Consider the following 24,259-nt stretch of genomic DNA (forward strand, 5'->3'; position numbering starts at 1 on the left):
TTCTGCTGGAGTTTTCAGGCCTTCATAATGAATGACTTTGTGTTCCTCTCTTTGGATAAAAGTGTCAGAAATGATCAAATGTAAATCTAAGGTTCATTCAATACAGTATTACTAGTGCTGTGAAATGCACATCAACTGTGAGTAAAATGTCATTGAGCACTTTTAGCAAGGCAGACTCTGTGATATGATGGGCAGTAAAGCCAGATAGAAAGGGTTCTAATAAATTGGCTGCATTTAAAAACGAGTTCAATTGAGAAAAAAAAAAAACGTTTTCCAAAAGTTTTGATAAAAATTATAGCTTAGAGACAGGCCGATAATTATTAAAGCAACCCTCATCCAGAACTTGTTTCTTAAGCACAATCGCATGCTTAAAACTATTTGGGACTACCCCAGTGTTCAAAGATGAATGAATCAACACTTGGACACTGGGGCCAATTATAGGAAAAGCTGCTTTTATAATCTCTGATGGAATAAAATCAAGAGGGGTGGTAGTTATATTCATCTTGTTAACCAGCTCACAGAGTTCCATTAAAGAGACATGCTGAAAATGAAGAAGGAAAAACGGACTAGCCAGCCAATTTAAAGACAGATTTGGAAGCTGTAAAGTGAAGGATGAACGAATAGCTGTCAATTTATCAGCAAAAAACGTAACAAAAATTCTCACAAAGTTCTGCCGAAATTTCCCCATGAAATTGGAAACTTGGATTAACTACTGAATTTATTGTAGAAATTAAAGTCCTAGGTTTATGACAGTATCTAGCAATTAATTCAGAAAAAAATATTTTGATCTTGCTGATTTTGCAGCACTCTGAAACTTAATCAGACACAAAATCTCAAATGACACAGTTAAGCGATCACGCTTCCATCTCCTCTCCGCTTTACGACAAGCCTGTCTATATATTATCAAAACATATAATTCATTTATAATGTTAAAATCACATTACAATGATTGATAAAAACAGAGTGCAACGCCGCTATGTTGATGAATGGAATTGCATTCGTCTGAATAGTCTTCGCAAAGATGTTTCTAGAAACAAACTATTACACCTGTTCAAGATGTGGTCAAATGAACAACGGAAAAACTGAGAGAACACATTCTTATATAATCTTATACACATTCTGGATGTTGATTAATCATAATGATGCTTGAGCTGCCATTTTTTTTTTTATTGTTTCAGACCCCTTCCTCTTTTAAACTGCAGTGCAAGCAACTATGTGCAAGTGCAACTTTATCTCATTACAAAATGACCTAAAGCATCGGGAAACATTACATCAGGCACTAATTCTACACATCATTTACTACACAGGGCACAGCAGAAAGGCATCGCACTCCAAAAAAACTCTTGTAATGTTTTTGCAGGCATGCATGTTCAAATTAACGTTTTAAATAATGTACCTGCCGCACACACAACATTCCTCGCGGTACTACTGTATTGCCAGTATTTTTAAGCTTTAGTATTGCGATACTACCATAGTACCAGTATACTGTGCAACCCTAACAGCTAATGCTCTAACATTCTGTTTACTTTGTCAGCATCAGCAGGAGGAAGAGACAGAGATCAGAGTGTCACAGTGTCTGGTGGTTCCCTGGGTTTATCACTAGAGGTCCTCGTTTCCACGGTGTCATTCACGGTTAACTACATTTCCCAGCATTCTGTTCTGCCACTCACCTGATCACTGCACACAGCTGTTTCCCGTCACCTTGTTAGCTTTGTGTGTATATAACCCTGTCTGTGTTAGTGTTTGTCATGGAGTCCTTGTCGTTTATCACACCACTTCTAAGGTCTGTTCTTTGTTTCTTGTTTTCTTGGATTGTTTATACGGATATTGACCCCTGCCTGGACTATGTTTTGAGTACGGATTTCCCTTAATAAATACTATACTGCATCATTGGATCTTCTATGTCTCTGTGAGTGTGGATCGTGACAGAAGGACTCCATCAATGTCAAGATCCAGCAGTACGGGATTCCGTGTTCCCTCCCAGACCTAATGGGAGGAAGGGTGCAACTTCGAGCGGGACTTTTCAAGTCAAGGAGGAGGCACCACGTATGAACATTTTTCAATGTTTCGCATTGTGGGCTCGGATGACTGAGGAAGCTTCACCGGCAAAGTCTCCTGCGGCCCTTTTCACCGGACCCAAGGACTCGTTTGAGGGAACCCGTCTGGCCAGATTTTCTGGGACCCGTGGAGGTCGTAGGGCAGGAGAGACTAGAGGTGAGCACCGACAGCATTCTCCGTTGCGATCATTCTCTGACCATGGGCCGGTGATATTCAGTCCCGAGCGTCCTTCCCCGCTGGTTTCGGTGGTTCCAGTTCCGGTGGTACCGAAACGGAGGAGGAGAAGGAAGACTTCCTCCGTGACTGTTCCGGTGGTCCCGAGTCCGGTGGTCCCGAGTCCGGTGGTCCCGAGTCCGGTGGTCCCGAGTCCGGTGGTCCCGAGTCCGGTGGTCCCGGAGGTCGTCCCCGTGCATCCTGCTGTCATCCTGGAGGTCGTCCCCGTACAGCCCGCTGACGTCCCAGAGGCCGTTCCTGTGCAGCCCGCTGTCGTCCCAGAGGCCGTGCCCGTGCAGCCCGCTGTCGTCCCCGTGCAGTCCGCTGTCATCCAGGAGGCCGTGCCCGTGCAGCCCGCTGTCGTCCCTGTGCAGTCCGCTGTTGTCCCGGAGGTCGTTCCCGTGCAGCCCGCTGTCGTCTCGGAACTGCCCACCATCAGTCCGGCCACAGCAAAGAGGGCAGTGTTCCTCTTTTACACAGTAGCGGTTCTGCATGCATGGAGGAAGCACACGTCTGCCAAATCTGAGCTTCACGTCACGCCCGCCGAGCCTGAGCTTCACGTCACGCCCGCCGAGCCTGAGCTGAGCGTCACGCCCCCCGAGCCTGTTCCTGAGCCGGTGGTGTCTGTTGCTGTTCCTGAGCCGGTGGTGTCTGTTGCAGTTCCTGAGCCGGTGGTGTCTGTTGCAGTTCCTGAGCCGGTGGTGTCTGTTGCAGTTCCTGAGCCGGTGGTGTCTGTTGCAGTTCCTGAGCCGGTGGTGTCTGTTGCAGTTCCTGAGCCGGTGGTGTCTGTTGCAGTTCCTGAGCCGGTGGTGTCTGTTGCAGTTCCTGAGCCGGTGGTGTCTGTTGCAGTTCCTGAGCCGGTGGTGTCTGTTGCAGTTCCTGAGCCGGTGGTGTCTGTTGCAGTTCCTGAGCCGGTGGTGTCTGTTGCAGTTCCTGAGCCGGTGGTGTCTGTTGCAGTTCCTGAGCCGGTGGTGTCTGTTGCAGTTCCTGAGCCGGTGGTGTCTGTTGCAGTTCCTGAGCCGGTGGTGTCTGTTGCAGTTCCTGAGCCGGTGGTGTCTGTTGCAGTTCCTGAGCCGGTGGTGTCTGTTGCAGTTCCTGAGCCGGTGGTGTCTGTTGCTGTTGCAGTTCCTGAGCCGGTGGTGTCTGTTGCTGTTGCAGTTCCTGAGCCGGTGGTGTCTGTTGCTGTTGCAGTTCCTGAGCCGGTGGTGTCTGTTGCTGTTGCAGTTCCTGAGCCGGTGGTGTCTGTTGCTGTTGCAGTTCCTGAGCCGGTGGTGTCTGTTGCTGTTGCAGTTCCTGAGCCGGTGGTGTCTGTTGCTGTTGCAGTTCCTGAGCCGGTGGTGTCTGTTGCTGTTGCAGTTCCTGAGCTGGTGGTGTCTGTGACTGTTCCTGAGCCGGTGGTGTCTGTGACTGTTCCTGAGCCGGTGGTGTCTGTGACTGTTCCTGAGCCAGGGTCTGTCTCTGTTCCGCCTTGGTCTTCACCGCCATGGCCGCCCGAGTGGTCGGCTTCACCCTGGTCGTCTCCGCCGTGGCCGCCCGAGTGGTCGGCTTCACCCTGGTCGTCTCCGCCGTGGCCGCCCGAGGGGTCTTCACCGCCGTGGCCGCCCGAGGGGTCTTCACCGCCGTGGCCGCCCGAGGGGTCTTCACCGCCGTGGCCGCCCGAGGGGTCTTCACCGCCGTGGCCGCCCGAGGGGTCTTCACCGCCGTGGCCGCCCGAGGGGTCTTCACCGCCGTGGCCGCCCGAGGGGTCTTCACCGCCGTGGCCGCCCGAGGGGTCGTCTCCGCCCTGGCCACCCGATGGACTGTCTGCTTCGCCCTGGCCGCCCGATGGATTGTCTGTTTCGCCCTGGCCGGCGCTTAAGCCGTTCCCCCTTGTTCCTGTTCCCCTCCATGGACCTGGTCCCCCATCCCACCCCCTGATCTTCCACCTTTCCTCCTCCTGCCTGGACTCTTGTTTTGTTTGTTTCTTGTGGTCTTGGAGCGTCTGGTAGCCGCTCCGTAGAGGGGAGGTTATGTCACAGTGTCTGGTGGTTCCCTGGGTTTATCACTAGAGGTCCTCGTTTCCACGGTGTCATTCACGGTTAACTACATTTCCCAGCATTCTGTTCTGCCACTCACCTGATCACTGCACACAGCTGTTTCCCGTCACCTTGTTAGCTTTGTGTGTATATAACCCTGTCTGTGTTAGTGTTTGTCATGGAGTCCTTGTCGTTTATCACACCACTTCTAAGGTCTGTTCTTTGTTTCTTGTTTTCTTGGATTGTTTATACGGATATTGACCCCTGCCTGGACTATGTTTTGAGTACGGATTTCCCTTAATAAATACTATACTGCATCATTGGATCTTCTATGTCTCTGTGAGTGTGGATCGTGACACAGAGTCTCCAGAACCCAGCGCTGTGTCTCTGAAGAGTAACAGATCCATCAGGCAACCCATTGAATTCAGTGTTGTGCATCTCAGAAAAATAAGATAATTTAAAATCATTTAAGAAAATCAATGAAATAACACCAAATGTAATCCAAAAATGTATTATGCAACATATGCACTGCACAAGGGTGCAACTCGAAAAGGGACACATATCCAGTAACTGATATATTGATGATATTTCTGATGGTCATTGTAACCACTGCAATTGTCCTTTTTGCTGCTCTTTTTTTGAGCAGGAGGAAGATGCATAAGCTGATCAAATCTGTGCCATCCTCTTCATCCCACTATCAGACTCTTATCAGTCAGAAAAAAACTGAAGCAGTCCTGCAGACACACACACTGGAGACTGGAGACCTGCAGAGAGTCAAAGACTACCACAAAACCAGCATGAAGAACAAGTATGAGAGATTATTTGAGGGAAACAAACTCCAAGAGAATCAAACCCTCCTGAACAGGATCTACACACAGCTCTACATCATAGAGGGAGAGAGAGAAGGAGTGAATGAAGAACATGAGGTTTTACAGATGGAGAAAACCGCCAGAACACAACACTCACAAGACACTCCAATCTACTGCAATGACATATTTAAAGCCTCTCCTGAACCAGGATGTGTGGAGAAAGAGCAAATCAAGACTGTTCTTACTAAAGGCATCGCTGGAATCGGGAAAACCGTCTCTGTGCAGAAGTTCATTCTGGACTGGGCCGAGGGGAAAGCCAATCAGGATGTAGATTTCATGTTTGTGCTTCCATTTCGAGAGCTGAACTTGATCCGAGATCATGAGTGCAGTCTTCACAGAACTTCAAGATCTGGACTCAAAGATTTATGAGGAGTGTAAAGTTGTGTTCATCTTTGATGGTCTGGATGAAAGCAGATTGACACTGATGTTTTCAGACGATCAGAATGTTTCTGATGCGACTGAGACTTCATCAGTGGGTGTGTTGATGTTAAACCTCATGCAAGGAGATCTGCTTCCCTCTGCTCTCATCTGGATCACCTCCAGACCAGCAGCAGCCAATCAGATCCCCTCCAAATACATCAACCGTCAGACAGAAATTCATGGATTCAATGAGTCTCAGAAGGAGGAATATTTCAGGAAGAGAATCAGTGACGAGGATCAAGCCAGCAGAATCATCTCACACATCAGAAGAGCAAGAAGCCTCCACATCATGTGCCACATACCCGTCTTCTGCTGGATCTCATCCACTGTGCTTCAGAAGCTCCTGAAAGAAGATCTAAGTGCAGAAATCCCTCAAACTCTGACTGAGATGTACATCCACTTCCTGCTGATTCAGATCAACACGAGGAATCAGAAGTATGAAGAGAGAGATCCAGAGAAACTCCTGCAGTCCAACAGAGAAGTGATTGTGAAACTTGCTGAAGTGGCTTTCAAACAGCTGATGAAGGGCAATGTGATGTTCTATGAGGAGGACCTGAGAGAGAGCGGCATAGACATCACTGACGCCTCAGTGTATTCTGAGATTTGCACTGAGATATTTAAGGAGGAATCTGTGATTCATCAGAGGAAAGTCTACAGCTTTATTCATCTGAGCATCCAGGAGTTTCTTGCTGCTTTCTATTTGTTTTACCATTATGTAATGAAAAGTGTCGACACATTGCAGTTTTTTGATGTAGTGCATAATCTGCATAGGGAAATAATCAATAAAGCCCTTGAGAGTGAGAATGGACAGTTGGATCTGTTCCTGCGGTTCCTGCTGGGCGTCTCACTGGAGTCCAATCAGAGACTCTTACAGGATCTACTGACACACACAGAGAACAGCTCAGAGAGCATCAGAAGAACCACACAGTACATTAAAGAGAAGATCAAAGATGGACATGGATTTTCTGCTGAAAGATCCATCAATCTGTTCCTCTGTCTGCTGGAAGTGAAAGACCAGACTCTGTCCAGAGAGATTCAGGAGTTTGTGAAATCAGACAAACACTCAAAAGAGAAACTCTCTTCTGCTCACTGCTCAACAATCGCCTACATGCTTCAGATGTCGGAGGAGGTGCTGGATGAGCTGGACCTCAAGAAATACAACACATCTGATGAGGGTAGAAGAAGACTAATACCAGCTGTGATCAACTGCACTAAAGCTGTGTGAGTTTTATTTTAATAATATCATGACTTACTATGTAATCATATAAAGTAATTTACTTGTTTTACAAGAATGAAGCTGATATTATTGTAATGCCAGTTATTGATATATTCTGTTCTCTTTCAGTCTTGTTGGCTGTAATCTCTCTGCTCAGGATTGTGAAATTGTGTCATCTGCTCTAAAATCCTCTTACTGTGTCCTGAGAGAGCTGGATCTGAGTAACAATGACCTGCGGGATTCAGGATTGAAGCTGCTGTCGGATGGACTGAACAGTACAAACTGCCAGCTGCAGATACTGAGGTTTGAGATCAATGTGTTGATTATTTAATAGTTATTGTTCCATACTTTAAAACGATTGATGTTTACGGTTATGTGTGTCTGTAGGTTGTCTGGCTGTATGGTGACAGAGGAAGGCTGTGGTTATGTGGCTTCAGCTCTGAGTTCAAACCCCTCACACCTGAGAGAACTGGATCTGAGCTACAATCACCCAGGACAATCAGGAGTCCAGCTGCTTAACAAACTAAAGGATCCAAACTGCTCAATGCAGATACTCAGGTATGTGGAAAGATTTTGACTTAAGTGTACTTAGGATGAAATTGGGATCATCAAGAGGGGTGTAATGGTGTGGCTGCTGTGCTTTAGCCAAGGCTCGACATAAGCAATGGCCCGCGGCCAGTAAAAGAGTATGTCGGGCTAGCTGATTGGCCAGTCACTGGCCCGTGCGGGCCAGTGACTGGCCATCAGCAAAACAAACCGCAATTCGTCACACACAGTGGCGCGAAGAGTGTCAATGTTACTTCAGGTTATTTAATATTCCGGCTGTGAATAATAAGCTCTGCCTCTGATTGAGCTAAAATCAACCAATCGTCGATGTAGTTCAGTATTCGCATACTCCGTTGTTGGGGGGCGAGCGCGCGCGCGCCGTGTCCATGCACTTCGTGAACGTGCGAGCCTGCGAGGTGCTAGGGACAGACCGAACGTCAGGACATTGTGCTTATAAGCTCGACCCTCGGAGGCGAATATCAAGAATGGCCTGTGACGGGATGCTATCTGTATCTGAAAGTAAGCGTCTTTCAGATCCACTGAGATAAACCATGCAATCTCACGGGCGAATTTGCGCGAGGATTGGTTGTCAGCAATTTGAACGAGCATTTCATAAACGCTTGTTCAAACGTCTGAGGTCTAGGATGAGTCTGATGAGTCACCCTTTTTGGGGACGAGAAAGTAGCGTCTGTAAAAGCCCGACTCGCTCTGCGTTAGAGGAACGGTCTTTATAGCCCCTTTTCCCAGCAGTTTCGCTATTTCGGCGCCAAGTAGATGTGATACTTCGCTTTTCACCGTAGGGGCGGACTGGCCAATGTGGGCCGGCCCACTCGGAAGGCTACACGAATATATTTTAAAAATGACGGAAATCATAATATTACATTTATTTTCTACGCAAATTGCTGAGTGAATCGATCGCACGGGCGCGGCAGACAAGGAATGTGTTTTGTGTGCATGTGAGTGTATTATATTGCCCTCCCTCCCTGTTGAGTATCTTGAAACACGCGCCCTTTCACGTTTAATTTTACAGCGAGAGAGAGAGAGATATTGATCCGTTACTGCAAATTTATCTGAGCAGATAATTACAAATAATTGTCTATGGATGAAAAGCTGGAAGAAAAGAAGCAAGTTTAATATCACATGATAGCCTAATAGTAGCCTATGCCATGAGGATTCATGTTAATGCAAAATGTTAATGTCTTGATAGTTTTATATTAATATTGTTGTGTGTCTTAATATTGTTGTGTGTCTTTGTTTCCCTTTGTTTTACAAATATTATCTAATATGTGTTGTGTTATTTAAAATAAATGTTTAAATAGCATTTATTTTTGTATTGTGTAATATTTTTATGCTATAAGTAGTGTTAAAAATTATTCTGCACATTAATGAGCCAATGTGTTATGATGTGATGTGGTAGGCTGCTGTGGGTCAGAAAGTCCAGGGCCACTTTTTGGTCTCAGTCGAGACCAAAGTACCTTTTTGGTACTCGGTCTGCGAGCAAACTGCAGCGAGTAACCTCGTTTTATTATGTTCAGCACCCATTCTGATATGCCAGAAATGGTTTCCCATGCTTTTCCTTATATTTCTTTCAGGGACAGTAAAAATATAGAAGGGGCCAGCAAAACTCTGATCTACTGGCCCCGGGGGCCAGTGGGGATTTTTTTTATGTTGAGCCCTGGCTTTAGCACATTAAAATATGTTCCTGTATCAGCATATTTTGTTGATCCTGGAACAACATTCCCATCTGAACACAGTCATTATCTTATCCCTACCTTTAATTAAAACCCTAGCTATAACTTATCCCTAAAATCAGAGAGAAATTATACAGTGCTATGCATAAGTTTAGACACCCATGCTAAAGTTGACTAAAAAGAGGAATAAAAAATCATATTTTGGAAATTTATCTTAATGCCTTAATTTAAAAAATGAGGAAAACTCCAACCTTTAAGGACACCAATTTTCTTTGTGAATGAATAATGTATCGTAAAAAAATAAATGTTCTTCCTAAAAATACAGGGTGCATAAGTCTGGACACCCCTATGTTAAATCCCCATAGAGGCAGGCAGATTTTTATTTTTAAAGGCCAGTTACTTCATGGATCCAGGATACTCTGCATCCTGATAAAGTTCCCTTGGCCTTTGGGATTAAAATAGCCCCACATCATCACACACCCTTCACCATACCTGGAGATTGGCATGGTTTTATTTCAGTTAGCCTAATAGCTGGTTTGATTTGCATTGAGAGATGATCTTATGGAAAGTACTCCATGCCAATCTCCAGGTATGGTGAAGGGTGTGTGATGATGTGGGGCTATTTTAATCCCAAAGGCCAAGGGAACTTTATCAGGATGCAGAGTATCCTGGATCCATGAAGTAACTGGCCTTTAAAAATAAAAATCTGCCTGCCTCTATGGGAATTTAACATAGGGGTGTCCAAACTTCTGCACCCTGTATTTTAAGGAAGAACATTTATATATTTACGATACATTATTCATTCACAAAGAAAATTGGTGTCCTTAAAGGTTGGAGTTTTCCTCATTTTTTAAATTAAGGCATTAAGTTCAATTTCCAAAATATGATTTTTTATTCCTCTTTTTAGGCAACTTTAGCATGGGTGTCTAAACTTATGCATAGCACTGTAAGTGAATAACACTCATGTAGAAACTCATAACCCAGGTTGTGAGCCTTAACTTGACATGAACTTGTCCTAAAATATGAAATAATATAGTGTGTTATTTATTAAGGAATTACCACTTTAAATATATTGAAAAATGTATTTACAATATATTTACACTACATTTTTCAATATATGAATATCGGCAATTCCTTATATATTGTAATATATAAAACATTATATAAACGCAATATATTTTTTCATATATTTTTTCAGTGTATTTACACTATATAACATATTGATCATACATTTATGGAAATATATTTTTCTTCCGTAAGGGAATTTACAGCGAAAAATTACTAGTTAGCAATTTTAATACCACTTGAGTAGAAGTCTTTAATATTTTAACAGTACTTAAGTATTTTACTCTTACTGAATGTAGCCTCAAAGATGCACAAGTCCTCAACACTTAAGAGAAAGTGAAAAACAAGAAAGAGTTGATGTGTAAAGGAGAGCAATCACATGTTTATTTTCTAAAGTCGAAACGCCTCAATATCGCAATAATTCACACAACAGCCGACACAGCAGCCTCTTAAACATCTACAGACAAGTTACAAAAAGTTATAGAAGTTTGAGTTTATGAAAATGTACAACGTTACAAATTTAATTATTCATATTTTATATAAAATATATATTTTCAAAACCTGGTGCACTCTAAAACTGCAAGAAAATCAAAGGCAAAAATCTGAACAAGTTGTGTTTCAAATTTTAGGTTGATATCTCAAAAAATAAGCTTTCAGTAAGATTTTGTTTGGGCGCAGTACCAAACTTTTTCACTAGTTGACATTATTGCCCATATAAGGGTGCCTCCATTTCCATATGTGATGCGATCTGGGAAAACCCGTCGGATGTCGGCGCTGGCACGTTTTCAGTAAGTTCTAAAAATAGATCGAATGTCATTTTTTTTTGTCAAAATTGGGTTTTCATTAAATTATTATTCTATAACATCTTGTCTATCATCTCTGAATATATCTTAGGAAAATTCGCTAGTTTAGTGCAGAAAAATGGCGATTTATAGTGGCAAGCTGAAAAGACTGTGTCTTTCTCTTTAAAGGGGTCATGACATGAGAAACCAAATTTGCCTTGATCTTTTGGTATATAAGAGGTCTTTGTACCATTAAAACGTCCTGCAAGTTTCATAGCTTAAGACGTCCTCCCCATTATAAACGAATCATTTATTTAATCAAGCTCTAAATACAGCTCGTTCTGGATCCATGGTAAGAAGTGACGTCACGGTACGAAGTGACGTACCAGCATTTGCATAATGACCGCCTCCAGCAGAAGACAGTTACGCTTAAAGCGCAAGACAACTACGCTCATTTCGTATCACTGTCGCGCCCGCGCGCCCCACAAGTGTTCAGTCGACGGACAGCGAGTGGGTCTGTGTACAGGGAAATGACGATGCCGCAGATGTGCTGTTCCTGGCTGTGGACAAACAACATCTTTGAATACGCTGCGAAAGATCCAGTCGTCAGGGAAAAATGGATGCACTTTATTTTTTGCGGACGTCTCAGTCACGGCAGTGTTAGTTTAAGCGTGTGGATGACTGTTTTGAGCTTTGCCAGAAAACTGTTGCTCAAAGATAAGTCCGTGCCGACTATTCTTGGCTCAACATCGACGACGCAAACTGTAAGTAATGTATTTAAAACTTTAAACTAAAAAGTTTTTTAAATACGCTGAAAGATCCAGTCGTCAGGGAAAAATGGATGCACTTTATTTTTTTCGGACGTCCCAGTCACGACAGTGTTCTATACATTTGAAGGATGACTGTTTTGAGGAAAAAATCCCAATATGATGCTTGGCTTTGCCAGAAAACTGTTGCTCAAAGACAAGTCCGTGCCGAATATTCTGGGCTCAACAACGACGACGCAAACTTACTTTTTACCATGGCTAATATAAACACATTTGTATAAGAGAATCTTGAAAATATGTCGCCTTTCTAGTAGGCCTACATGTGATAGAAAATTAAAAATGTTGCCTTTATCAATGCTGCATATTCAAATGCATGCATTTTTGTCCGTGGTACACCCTATCATTTCATTGGAATTAGTTAAATAATGTTAAACTGTTAGCAAATTAAGCTATAGGAAAATTATGTAACAATAATCCGTTTTCAAGTGTCTCGGGTTAATTTTTTTTTATTAATTCAAAATAGTTTCACTTTCCATGTGGACACGGGCTGATCCAGTCTTCGTTGTTGTGGTGATCGTTCATTTTCCTCTGATTCCGGCTCAAACATAATAAGGTTTTATCATTGCAAGAGCCATCGCTTCACATGCATCAGCTGCTATTAAACAGTTGCGCCGAATCCGCACAGGTTCTGGCTGGGGGCGTTAATAATTGATGCATAGGCATTGACGTTAGCCAATCATAACAGTGGGCGTTAACACTGAACTCTTAAAGGGGAAACACCCCCAAAACAGACTGTTTGAATCAGAGGATGAAAAACAGGGTGGGAAAAGGTCATAAATCACTACATTTTAAAAGTTTTTTGTAAAAAAAACTATAGTAATACTATATTTGCACCTAAGGGAACATAATAATAAAATAAAAAAAAACATGTCATGACCCCTTTAAGAACACGCACGGCGGACCGGAGGTGCACAAAAACTTAATCGCGCACAGCTCTCCTTCTCTTAACACTACAAAGACAGTTCACCGATCAAAATAAACCACATACCAGAAAGGTCCCGCCAGTCCTGTGTAAACTACAACGGCACGCAAGTTTTTTTTTAGTTTTTTTTTTTATCCAACGTTATTGTGTGATGCGGAGCACAAGAGAACAACGGAGTCTGAAGAAGCTGCTTGCTTAAAAGATCTTGCTCGCCTCTCAATCGTCCAATTTCAAAACGGTTTTCACAGGATGAATTTTGAGTTCATAAGTTTTCGAATGATACCTAATCTATGTTCACTACTAAAATATGTAATATGAAAAAAAGGCAATAAAAAAAAGAGCGCCATGTTGTCCCGCTAGAAGGACGGACAGTTTATTAAATCAGTTTTTCTCAAAATTCCGTTTCTAAAAAATCATAGCGATCAGCCGACTTCAGATGACCATAACTTTTGTTACAGACAAACAGACAAAAACAGATTTGGAAAGGGCTTTAAAACAGCTTTAATATGGTATCAAAACCTGTAATATGTCACATTTTACCATGTGGTGGGTTTTCCCAGATCGCATCACATATGTTGTTTGAGTGATCTGAACCATTGTTTTTACAATTTTCATAATTTTTTTGAAGTAGACATCCTATTCAGAAGTAGTATTGGAAGTTTGGCAGATTTTGAAATGAATTCAACCTCTAAGAAACATAAAAAGAACACGTATGTGCATTATAGCTCGCTGCCACATCACAAATGGTGAATATATTATTTTTTTATTTATATTTAAAACATTTTCAGACCTCTTTTTCTAAAACAATTGAATGGATGTCAAGATTGGTTTAGGTTTAGAATAGGATATTACTGTTTTAAATATGTAATGGCCGGTGCCAATATATGGGGTTATGTGCTCAAAAAGGGCATAAGTAAACCAATTTCCTTCAAAAAAGACTCTTCAATTTAAAGGATAAATAAAATAATGCTGGGTAAAATTAAATAGTCAAAGCCTACTTGCACTGGACGTGTTGGTCAGCCATCTTATTAATGAAACGCCTGTGATTTAGCATCCTGCTAATGCACTAACATCCGCATAAAGTAGATTTGTTGACAAGTTTTGGTGAGTAAGGGCAAAGCACACAAGATATAGTACCTTCAATGCCCTGTAGATGATGCATTGCTCATTACAGAATTACAGATTAAGAATACATTGAACTGCATTTTATGTTTTTGTCTATCTATCTATCCAGTTTGGATCATGGAGGACATTTCAGGATCACGCCAGGACTGAGAAAATGTAAGTACACACACACATAAACTCTGCAGAAAAAGATCTCGAGGGAAAGAGTTAAGAACCTATGTCATAGATCTCCATTGTATTCAGATGCCTGTGATCTCACCCTGGATCCAAACACAGCAAACACTCATCTCATTCTGTCTGAGGACAACAGAAGAGCAATATGTGTGAAAGATCATCAGCCATATCCTGATCATCCAGAGAGATTTGAGAACTATGAACAGGTTCTGTGTGGAGAGAGTCTGACTGGACGCTGTTACTGGGAGGTTGAATTGAGAGGATGGGGTCATATAGCAGTGGCATATAAAGAAATCAACAGGAAAGGTGGGATTGACTGTCGGTTTGGACTGAATGAAAGGTCCTGGAACCTTTACTGTTGTGATATGACTTACTCTTCCTGGCACAATAATAAGGCTAACAGCACAAACATTCCACCCTCTTCATCTTTATCTAATAGAGTAGGGGTGTATCTGGACGTGCCGGCCGGCACTCTGTCTTTCTACAGCGTCTCTGACACACACACACTCACACACTTACACACATTCAACACCACATTCACTGAACCCCTCTATGCTGGATTTGGTTTTTACAATGATTCCGCAGTGTCTCTGTGTCAGATTTAACAACCTCCTTTGAGGAACCACAGAGACATCAGAAACAATGGGATAAACATTTATTTTTTGCTCTCCCTATTCAAGTGATTAACCCATTAATCAATCCGTGTTGAACTTTGACAATTTTGGCAGGATGATCATCTTGAGTGATGATATTACTGCGCCGAGTCAAAGTGCTGCAAGTGCTATTCCGGCATACATTATAGTTATGCATTTTACCCGCTTAGAAAAGCGCCACGTTTTATTTTGTGTCACCATATTTGGTTGTGTAACTATTGTGTAGCTGTATTTAAATGGGGAAAACGTGGAGGTGTTTGCTCGTTTTTAACTTCATCTCTGTTTGGATCCTAATGAATGAACTGGGCTAAGCTAAGTGCTATCAAAGTGTCGCAGCGCGCCAGAGCGATTGAGTGCAGCACTGAGACGAGAGAGGTATTTATCAACTAGTTTCAGTTACGGGAATAACATAGTTTAATATGAAAAAACGGTGGAGTGTTCCTTTAAATGTCCGTCTAGTTTGAACTTGCCGCACTACAACTGCTCTCTCTGCAGAAGCTTTGCATTTAAAAAGCTAATAAAATATTTAGACTCAGATCAATATTTTCTCTAATTATATACTTACTTGGCAAGTAGCTGTGTAATAAGTGGAATAATGTATATCCAGCCAGTTGTTATCTCAGAATAAACCCCCTTAAGGCTAATGTAAGACTCTGCTTCACATTGGGGGTTTATTCTCAGATAACAACTGGCTGGATGTACATTATCCCTTACTTAATATATTAACTAACATGAACGAGCAATACATTTTTTACAGTATTTATGTTTGTTGATGTTAGTTAATAAAAATAAAGCTGTTAATTGTTTGTTCATGTTAGTTCACTGTGCATTAATTCATGTTAACAACCTTTGATTTTAATAATTTATTAGTAAATGTTGAAATGTTGTTAATATGAATGTATTAAGAAATAATTAAGTAAATATTAATATTAAGATAAATGCTGTATACTATATGTATATATGATATATATATATATATATATACATATTACCAATATATGTATATCTATATGTATATATTTTGGATAAAAGTGTCTGCCAAATGCATAAATGTAAATGCACTTTTGGGCAACCATGGGCGACTATATGGTAACTTGTAATTATTCTCTAATTTTTCTCAATTTTGCATTGGTTGTATTTGTATTGTTTTTTTGTACTTAATGTGAGATTATCTATTTGATGTGACTGAATCAATCTGACTTTATTAGGTTGCTGCATTGAAAATAACTTTAAATTGTCAGATCAGGTTAAAATGTATCTTTAATGTAACAGCTGCACTGTGTTAGTTACTGGTTTTCTTCAATATATCTTTGCACAGAATCACATTCTCTGTCTGTCACATTGCTTCTTTATGTATATATTTTTTTAATTCAGGGTGAGAGATCCAGATTAAGGTCGTTTCTTGGTTCATCAAGTGTCACCTAACCAGACGACATATTTCATCCCAGCTACGACATGCGCACACACACACACACACGCACATTCATATACTCCTGTGTATATACTCTACATATGGAGCCTGTCATCACTTGTGTTTGTACATGTGAGCTGCAGGTTCTCATTAGATTAATACGTGTGTAGTTGTGTCATGTTTTCAGCAGGAGAGGCTGGAGGCTTCAGTCAATGTGCTGGAACTGTGACCTCATGAAACAAACATGTAAAACCGCTGTTGAACACAAACCGAGAAATCAATCCATGCATCATATCATACATCTATATACTTCATCAGTTCTTGGAGTTCAGTTATCTAGTATGATAATGTGGATGAAATGATTGATTAAATTTACAGTGCCATAAGAGTGACTGAGGAAGAGATGAAGATGGAGGGTGTTTATGTTCATGAGGTATGATCTGCTGTTCTGGGACGCGTTTTCCAAAGACGAGTACGGTCGCAAGTTCCCTTAACAGAATGTGCGATCATAGTTTGCCAACAATGCTTTTGGTAAATGCATCCCGCTTCATCTGTTTCTTATAAAAGGAAGAATTTGCTGAATTCATAGAGATGTTTACTTATGGAAAGAAAATAGATGTATGATCAATATATTAAATGTTTTAAATATTTAGAAAAAAATATGCAATAATTTTACAATAAATTGAATAATACAAAGGGAATAGCCACTTTTCATATATTGACAAATATGTGATATATTTATTATATAACACAAACTTTTTAATGTGAGTTTTCAGTATTTTTTACAGGGTGTGGAAACTGATTCCCTTAAACTTCTCAAGCATGCTTTATATTGATCATAAATATACAGAATTATATTTTCTTTCCATAAGGGTTGTCACAGATTTGTCTAGCAATAATGATAGTATTGATAGTTTTGTGATGAAACCTCTAGCACAAAGTAAGTTGTGCGTGTTTGTTGTCCTGCAGTGTGTGGTCCACATTCTCAAATGTGTGTTTATAAATGTGTGCTACTTTACTAAGTGATCAGACACATCTCCCTTGTTTCTCCATGTTGAGGGTATTTTGCTTGATGTATACTTGGCATGTATTGTCAATCTTCAATGTCACTCAGCGTGTCGTGTGTGTATCAGTAGCAAGTTACGTACTCTACAGTAGCTATAATTAACAGCAGCAATAACAGCAAGACCAAAAACATCAACAATGTCATTTCACTAATGTATTCTGTTGTATCGTAGATAGCCTACCAAGGAAAAACTCAGAGAAAACGGAAACTTCTGGATGGCCTCTCTTTATTAGGACTCATCTCTTTACCCCCAATTTCCACTAGATGCGGAACGGCTGCGGAACGGCTCAGCTGCGTGACAGCTCGTGTTCCGTCAATACCCACCAGGTCCGGATTTGTTGCGTAGCGGCTGCGGCCGAGGACCCATGAGATCTCGCTAATTCACGTGTGATCGCGCGATATGTAGTTTCGATAAACAGAACCACCAAACCAGGAACAGTTTTCCGCCATGATCATCATATGATCCGCCATGATCATGGTGTATTTTATTTTGAAAATTAAACGGATCTTTTATTTTGTTTTGGTTTATTCTGTTTTTTTCTGGACTTCCTGTCCTGCGCACTCTGCCCTGTAGTGCTGCGGAGCTCTGCGGCATCCGGCAAAAATAGAAGCTCTGCGTATCTGATCCGGAGGCCTGCGGATCGCCGGAGTCGGAACGCAGCTGTTCTGCATTCAGTGGAAACACACACATTGACTTTAATGGAAACCGATTGACTCCGCCGCCGTGCCGGAGCCGTAACGCAGCCGTAACGCATCTGGTGGAAATTGGGGGTTAGCCAGCAATACACACACAAGCACCTCCACACTGCGCGTTCTTCTCTGCTTCTAACAGTGCTACAGCCCACAAACACAGTGCCCACCGCCCCCTACTGGACACCCTTAACATGCAACATTCAATCACCTAAAGTCCTAAACCATCTAAGCCAGTGGTTCCCAAACCTGTCCTGAAGGACCCACAACACTGCATGTTTTCTTTGTCTCCCTAATCAAACACACCTGATTCAACTGATCAGCTCATTGGGTTAATGAGCTGATGAGTTGAATCAGGTGTGTTTGATTAGGGAGACAAAAAAAAACATGCAGTGTTGTGGGTCCTTCAGGACAGGTTTGGGAACCAGTGATCTAAGCAACACTGCTTTGAGAATGTGATGATGCTCTGCACCACTAGATGGAGTATGATTGCTTTTCAAATGGCTAGAAGTGAAAGTAAAAGAGGACAAGATATATTCCAAGGCTTTAAACCTGTTATAACTGGATATTTAAACGGCAGCATATTTTGATAAGTGCAAAACTTATTCTTCCATTAAACCACGTAGTCCTAAAAACGAGCTTCTATTTTTTTCTTCTTCTTGTTTTGCTTTTCTTCCTTACATGAGATTTTTAATCTGTATAATTATACTTTGATGCAAGTTTTGGTTAAAGGTGCAGTATGTGAGATTGACAGTTAGTGGTTGAAATGGGTACTGCAGTCCACATTCTAAATATTGGAGAGTGTTGGCCACAAGCAGGCCATAGCAATGCCACATGTCAGCCAAGAGCAAAGAAATAAGCCAGAACTGGACCTTATCTGAGCCACAAAGTTTGTGTATATTAAATATGGAGTTATTTCAGCATTAATAAGCCTGTTAACAAGCAGAATCACTGAAGGAAAGAAGAGAACAGAAACAGAGACGAGCAGAAACACAAGAGCTACAACTGACTTCAGACCATAGGCGTAATTGTATGGGGGGACAGGGGGATACAATTACCCCCCCCCCCCCCCCCCAATATTCAAATAAGGACAATTTGTTCCCCCCAATATTTGATCATACTGTATGATTGATTGTGCGGGCAATATCGATGTGATTGCAAATACGTCTTTCTTTCCAGCTCCGAAATTATAAAATCCCGGCCGGTCCATTTCCCAAATCCTTTCGACTGGCCTTAGGCTACTTACAGATTTTGCACTCCTAACTCTTCTTCTGTTTGGTTTTTCTTAAACTCAATGACGGTGCACGAGCTACTAAAGGTATAGGGAAAACATGACATGGATTTCAGGAGAAATAGGTTTTTGTTAATGTACTATACAGATCAATGTACTATACATTAACAAAAACCTATTTCTCCTGAATTACATGTCATGTTTTCCCTATACCTTTAGTAGCTCGTGCACCGTCATTGAGTTTAGGAAAAAACAAACAGAAGAAGAGTTAGGAGCGTGAAATCTGACAGACATTTGGCACATATCTATGAATGGTAAATATCCTGTATTTGGCAGACATAATCCCTTAGATAACGACCAGGTGAATTTCGAATTGTAGAATTTAGGGAAATTAGGGACTATTTCGACTGTATCAGCTAGCTAACGTAACTGTACGTTCACACCGCCACCGACTTGAGCTGCAAAAAAGATCTGGCCGCCCTGTCAAGGACGCTTGTCATTGTCAAAAAGTACGGGGAAGCTTGTTGAAGCTTTGGCCGCTCTGAAGTAGCAGCATTCGGGAGAAGAGAAGTGACACACCATGAAATGTAAACAGAAAAAACAAGCAATTGAAAACAAGCAAACAGAAAAAACAAGCTCTCGACACGATGGTGTCGAGAGAAACAAAACTCCAGTGATGAAATGTTTTCTGTGTTGACAAATCTTGTTGGATATCCTAAACTGACGAATGCATTAATGAGTTGTGTTTCTCTCGACACCATCGTATCAATTGATTTTGATTAATATGCGCGAGCAGAGAGAGAGAGAGAGCAGACAGCGCTCGGGTGAGTGCTCTCTCTCTCTCTCTCTCTCTCTCTCTCTGCTCGTTCTTATATAAGCCCTGTCAAGCGCGCCCTGATAAACTGACAGGACTTACAAACACATGCACATGATACACTTTCTTTCACTCTATGATGGTTAAACTGTGCTATTCATAATTTTTTCTCGGAACTAATGTTTTGGTTGGAACGAAAGTTTACATCGTATGTTTCTCCGGAATCAGCCAGCGCGAAGGACGTCTATATTCCGATTGGTTGCTGGCGTTTTGCCGCTGAACCGCGTCATAGCCATGGCCATAGCTCATTTCCATAAAATTGAACTACTTTCAACTTTCTGATTGACGCTCAAAACGCGACGCCGGTGGATTTGACGCTCCTTGCAGCTGAGAGAAGCCAGCTTCCATTAAAAATTAATTACTTCCGGTAACTTTGGAAGCTCAAGTCGGCGGCGGTGTGAACGTACAGTTATGCATGTAGCCTGGCTTTAAAGCAAACTGGGATAGCGGTCAGTGACAGGCTTGTCAAATGTAACGTTATTGTACCAAATCCAGTTTTGACAGCTAACGTTAGCATTTTGGGCCACGTTTCTGTTCTCCGAATTGGGTTATTATCTGGCAAGTTATTTTAGAGTCCTGCCATTTGTTCTTTCTTACTTCACCATTCATCCCTTTGGAATATTCTTCCTATTTATTTTTTTAAAATACAGCATTTTGAAAATAGGACCTACTGTATGAGCCTACATTGGCCTACAAACTGTATTTATTATAATATGTGGCTTGAGCACTTCAGCGAGTTTATTTTTAAACTGACAAATTACTTTTGTTTAAATTTGTACAAAATAAACAGCATTTTCCCTCATTAGTACATAACTGTTTTACTATCATTGCTCAAGACTTGATATTAGAATATTGTTATCCTGTAACAGTAATTTAATCAAAATGTTTATAGCCACTATATGTTTATAGAAGAATATAAGAGAGAGATCACTGGCCGCTTTGTTGTCAATTCAGGCTTGTAATTGATGCCGATGCTGTAATCATTACAGGGTGAGTATACGTTGGTTTGACGATCCGATGAAATAAAATTCCTTGTTGTGTTATACAATTACAAACATTCGGACTCTGATTATTATTATTATTTTATAAAAAAAATGTGTGCATGCGCTAACACAAAAAGTCCAACAGCTGTCCCCCCCAATGTGTGATTGACAATTTCGCCCTTGCTTCAGACACAGCCTTAGATGAAATCCACTGAAGAGAAAAGAAGACATTAAATCTGTGAAGATCTGTAATTTAAGTAAGGGATAATGTAGAGCGAGGCGGTTGTTATAGCGAATACAACCCCAACAGGCTGATCCCGACCCCATGAAGGGGTTGTATTCGCTATAACAACCGCCTCGCTCTACATTATCCCGCTTATTACATGGCTACCTACCAAATAAATCAATAATTTGACACAAAATATTGATTTAAAAAGGAGTTCATTGATTTAAAAATGATTGTATAGTTTCCGCTAAAGAACACCGTGTCCATGGCAACGCTCTGTTTTTCATGGCAGCGGTGTGTTATCCTTAGCAGCGGTGTGTTATCCTTAGCAGCGGTGTGTTATCCTTAGCAGCGGTGTTATCCTTAGCAGCAGTGTGTTATCCTTAGCAGCGGTGTTATCCTTAGCAGCAGTGTGTTATCCTTAGCAGCAGTGTGTTATCCTTAGCAGCAGTGTGTTATCCTTAGCAGCAGTGTGTTATCCTTAGCAGCAGTGTGTTATCCTTAGCAGCGGTGTGTTATCCTTAGCAGCGGTGTGTTATCCTTAGCAGCAGTGTGTTATCCTTAGCAGCGGTGTGTTATCCTTAGCAGCAGTGTGTTATCCTTAGCAGCGGTGTGTTATCCTTAGCAGCGGTGTTATCCTTAGCAGCGGTGTGTTATCCTTAGCAGCGGTGTTATCCTTAGCAGCAGTGTGTTATCCTTAGCAGCGGTGTTATCCTTAGCAGCAGTGTGTTATCCTTAGCAGCGGTGTTATCCTTAGCAGCGGTGTGTTATCCTTAGCAGCGGTGTTATCCTTAGCAGCAGTGTGTTATCCTTAGCAGCGGTGTTATCCTTAGCAGCAGTGTGTTATCCTTAGCAGCGGTGTTATCCTTAGCAGCAGTGTGTTATCCTTAGCAGCAGTGTGTTATCCTTAGCAGCGGTGTTATCCTTAGCAGCGGTGTGTTATCCTTAGCAGCGGTGTGTTATCCTTAGCAGCGGTGTGTTATCCTTAGCAGCGGTGTGTTATCCTTAGCAGCGGTGTTATCCTTAGCAGCAGTGTGTTATCCTTAGCAGCGGTGTTATCCTTAGCAGCAGTGTGTTATCCTTAGCAGCAGTGTGTTATCCTTAGCAGCAGTGTGTTATCCTTAGCAGCAGTGTGTTATCCTTAGCAGCAGTGTGTTATCCTTAGCAGCAGTGTGTTATCCTTAGCAGCGGTGTGTTATCCTTAGCAGCGGTGTGTTATCCTTAGCAGCGGTGTGTTATCCTTAGCAGCAGTGTGTTATCCTTAGCAGCGGTGTGTTATCCTTAGCAGCGGTGTTATCCTTAGCAGCGGTGTGTTATCCTTAGCAGCGGTGTGTTATCCTTAGCAGCGGTGTTATCCTTAGCAGCGGTGTGTTATCCTTAGCAGCAGTGTGTTATCCTTAGCAGCGGTGTTATCCTTAGCAGCGGTGTGTTATCCTTAGCAGCGGTGTGTTATCCTTAGCAGCGGTGTTATCCTTAGCAGCGGTGTGTTATCCTTAGCAGCGGTGTTATCCTTAGCAGCGGTGTGTTATCCTTAGCAGCGGTGTTATCCTTAGCAGCAGTGTGTTATCCTTAGCAGCGGTGTTATCCTTAGCAGCAGTGTGTTATCCTTAGCGGCGGTGTGTTCTCCTTAGCAGCGGTGTGTTATCCTTAGCAGCAGTGTGTTATCCTTAGCAGCGGTGTGTTATCCTTAGCAGCGGTGTTATCCTTAGCAGCGGTGTTATCCTTAGCAGCGGTGTTATCCTTAGCAGCGGTGTGTTATCCTTAGCAGCGGTGTGTTATCCTTAGCGGCGGTGTGTTATCCTTAGCAGCGGTGTGTTATACTTAGCAGCGGTGTGTTATACTTAGCAGCGGTGTTATCCTTAGCAGCGGTGTGTTATCCTTAGCAGCGGTGTTATCCTTAGCAGCAGTGTGTTATCCTTAGCAGCGGTGTGTTATCCTTAGCAGCGGTGTGTTATCCTTAGCAGCGGTGTGTTATCCTTAGCAGCAGTGTGTTATCCTTAGCAGCGGTGTGTTATCCTTAGCAGCGGTGTGTTATCCTTAGCAGCGGTGTGTTATCCTTAGCAGCGGTGTGTTATCCTTAGCAGCGGTGTGTTATCCTTAGCAGCAGTGTGTTATCCTTAGCAGCGGTGTGTTATCCTTAGCAGCGGTGTTATCCTTAGCAGCGGTGTTATCCTTAGCAGCGGTGTTATCCTTAGCAGCGGTGTTATCCTTAGCAGCGGTGTTATCCTTAGCAGCGGTGTGTTATCCTTAGCGGCGGTGTTATCCTTAGCAGCGGTGTGTTATCCTTAGCAGCGGTGTGTTATCCTTAGCAGCGGTGTGTTATCCTTAGCGGCGGTGTTATCCTTAGCAGCGGTGTGTTATCCTTAGCAGCGGTGTTATCCTTAGCAGCGGTGTGTTATCCTTAGCAGCGGTGTTATCCTTAGCAGCGGTGTTATCCTTAGCAGCGGTGTTATCCTTAGCAGCGGTGTGTTATCCTTAGCAGCTGTGTGTTATCCTTAGCAGCTGTGTGTTATCCTTAGCAGCTGTGTGTTATCCTTAGCAGCGGTGTTATCCTTAGCAGCGGTGTGTTATCCTTAGCAGTGGTGTTATCCTTAGCAGCGGTGTTATCCTTAGCAGCGGTGTTATCCTTAGCAGCGGTGTTATCCTTAGCAGCGGTGTTATCCTTAGCAGCGGTGTGTTATCCTTAGCAGCGGTGTTATCCTTAGCAGCGGTGTGTTATCCTTAGCAGCGGTGTTATCCTTAGCAGCGGTGTTATCCTTAGCAGCGGTGTTATCCTTAGCAGCGGTGTTATCCTTAGCAGCGGTGTTATCCTTAGCAGCAGTGTGTTATCCTTAGCAGCTGTGTGTTATCCTTAGCAGCTGTGTGTTATCCTTAGCAGCTGTGTGTTATCCTTAGCAGCGGTGTTATCCTTAGCAGCGGTGTTATCCTTAGCAGCAGTGTATTATCCTTAGCAGCTGTGTGTTATCCTTAGCAGCTGTGTGTTATCCTTAGCAGCTGTGTGTTATCCTTAGCAGCGGTGTTATCCTTAGCAGCGGTGTTATCCTTAGCAGCAGTGTGTTATCCTTAGCAGCAGTGTGTTATCCTTAGCAGCAGTGTGTTATCCTTAGCAGCAGTGTGTTATCCTTAGCAGCAGTGTGTTATCCTTAGCAGCTGTGTTATCCTTAGCAGCGGTGTGTTATCCTTAGCAGCGGTGTTATCCTTA

The 24,259-nt window shown here is 42.4% G+C and overlaps 2 protein-coding genes across 2 annotated transcripts in view; one reads left to right on the top strand and one right to left on the bottom strand.

The window, feature by feature from the left end:
* Positions 1-24,259, bottom strand: part of LOC307001029 (deoxynucleoside triphosphate triphosphohydrolase SAMHD1-like) — a 138,456-nt gene that overhangs the window by 88,955 nt on the left and 25,242 nt on the right. The gene's annotated exons all lie outside the window — the stretch shown is intronic.
* On the top strand, positions 5,012-14,631 carry LOC307001025 (protein NLRC3-like). The gene is given in 6 exon segments (XM_079617120.1): positions 5,012-5,490; positions 5,492-6,796; positions 6,921-7,094; positions 7,179-7,349; positions 13,859-13,905; positions 13,993-14,631. Coding segments are annotated over 6 exon segments (2,640 nt in total). The 5' UTR covers positions 5,012-5,083; the 3' UTR covers positions 14,529-14,631.

The sequence above is a fragment of the Phoxinus phoxinus genome (assembly GCF_949152265.1).
Source record: "Phoxinus phoxinus genome assembly, chromosome: 6".
Classification (NCBI taxonomy): Eukaryota; Metazoa; Chordata; class Actinopteri; order Cypriniformes; family Leuciscidae; genus Phoxinus; species Phoxinus phoxinus.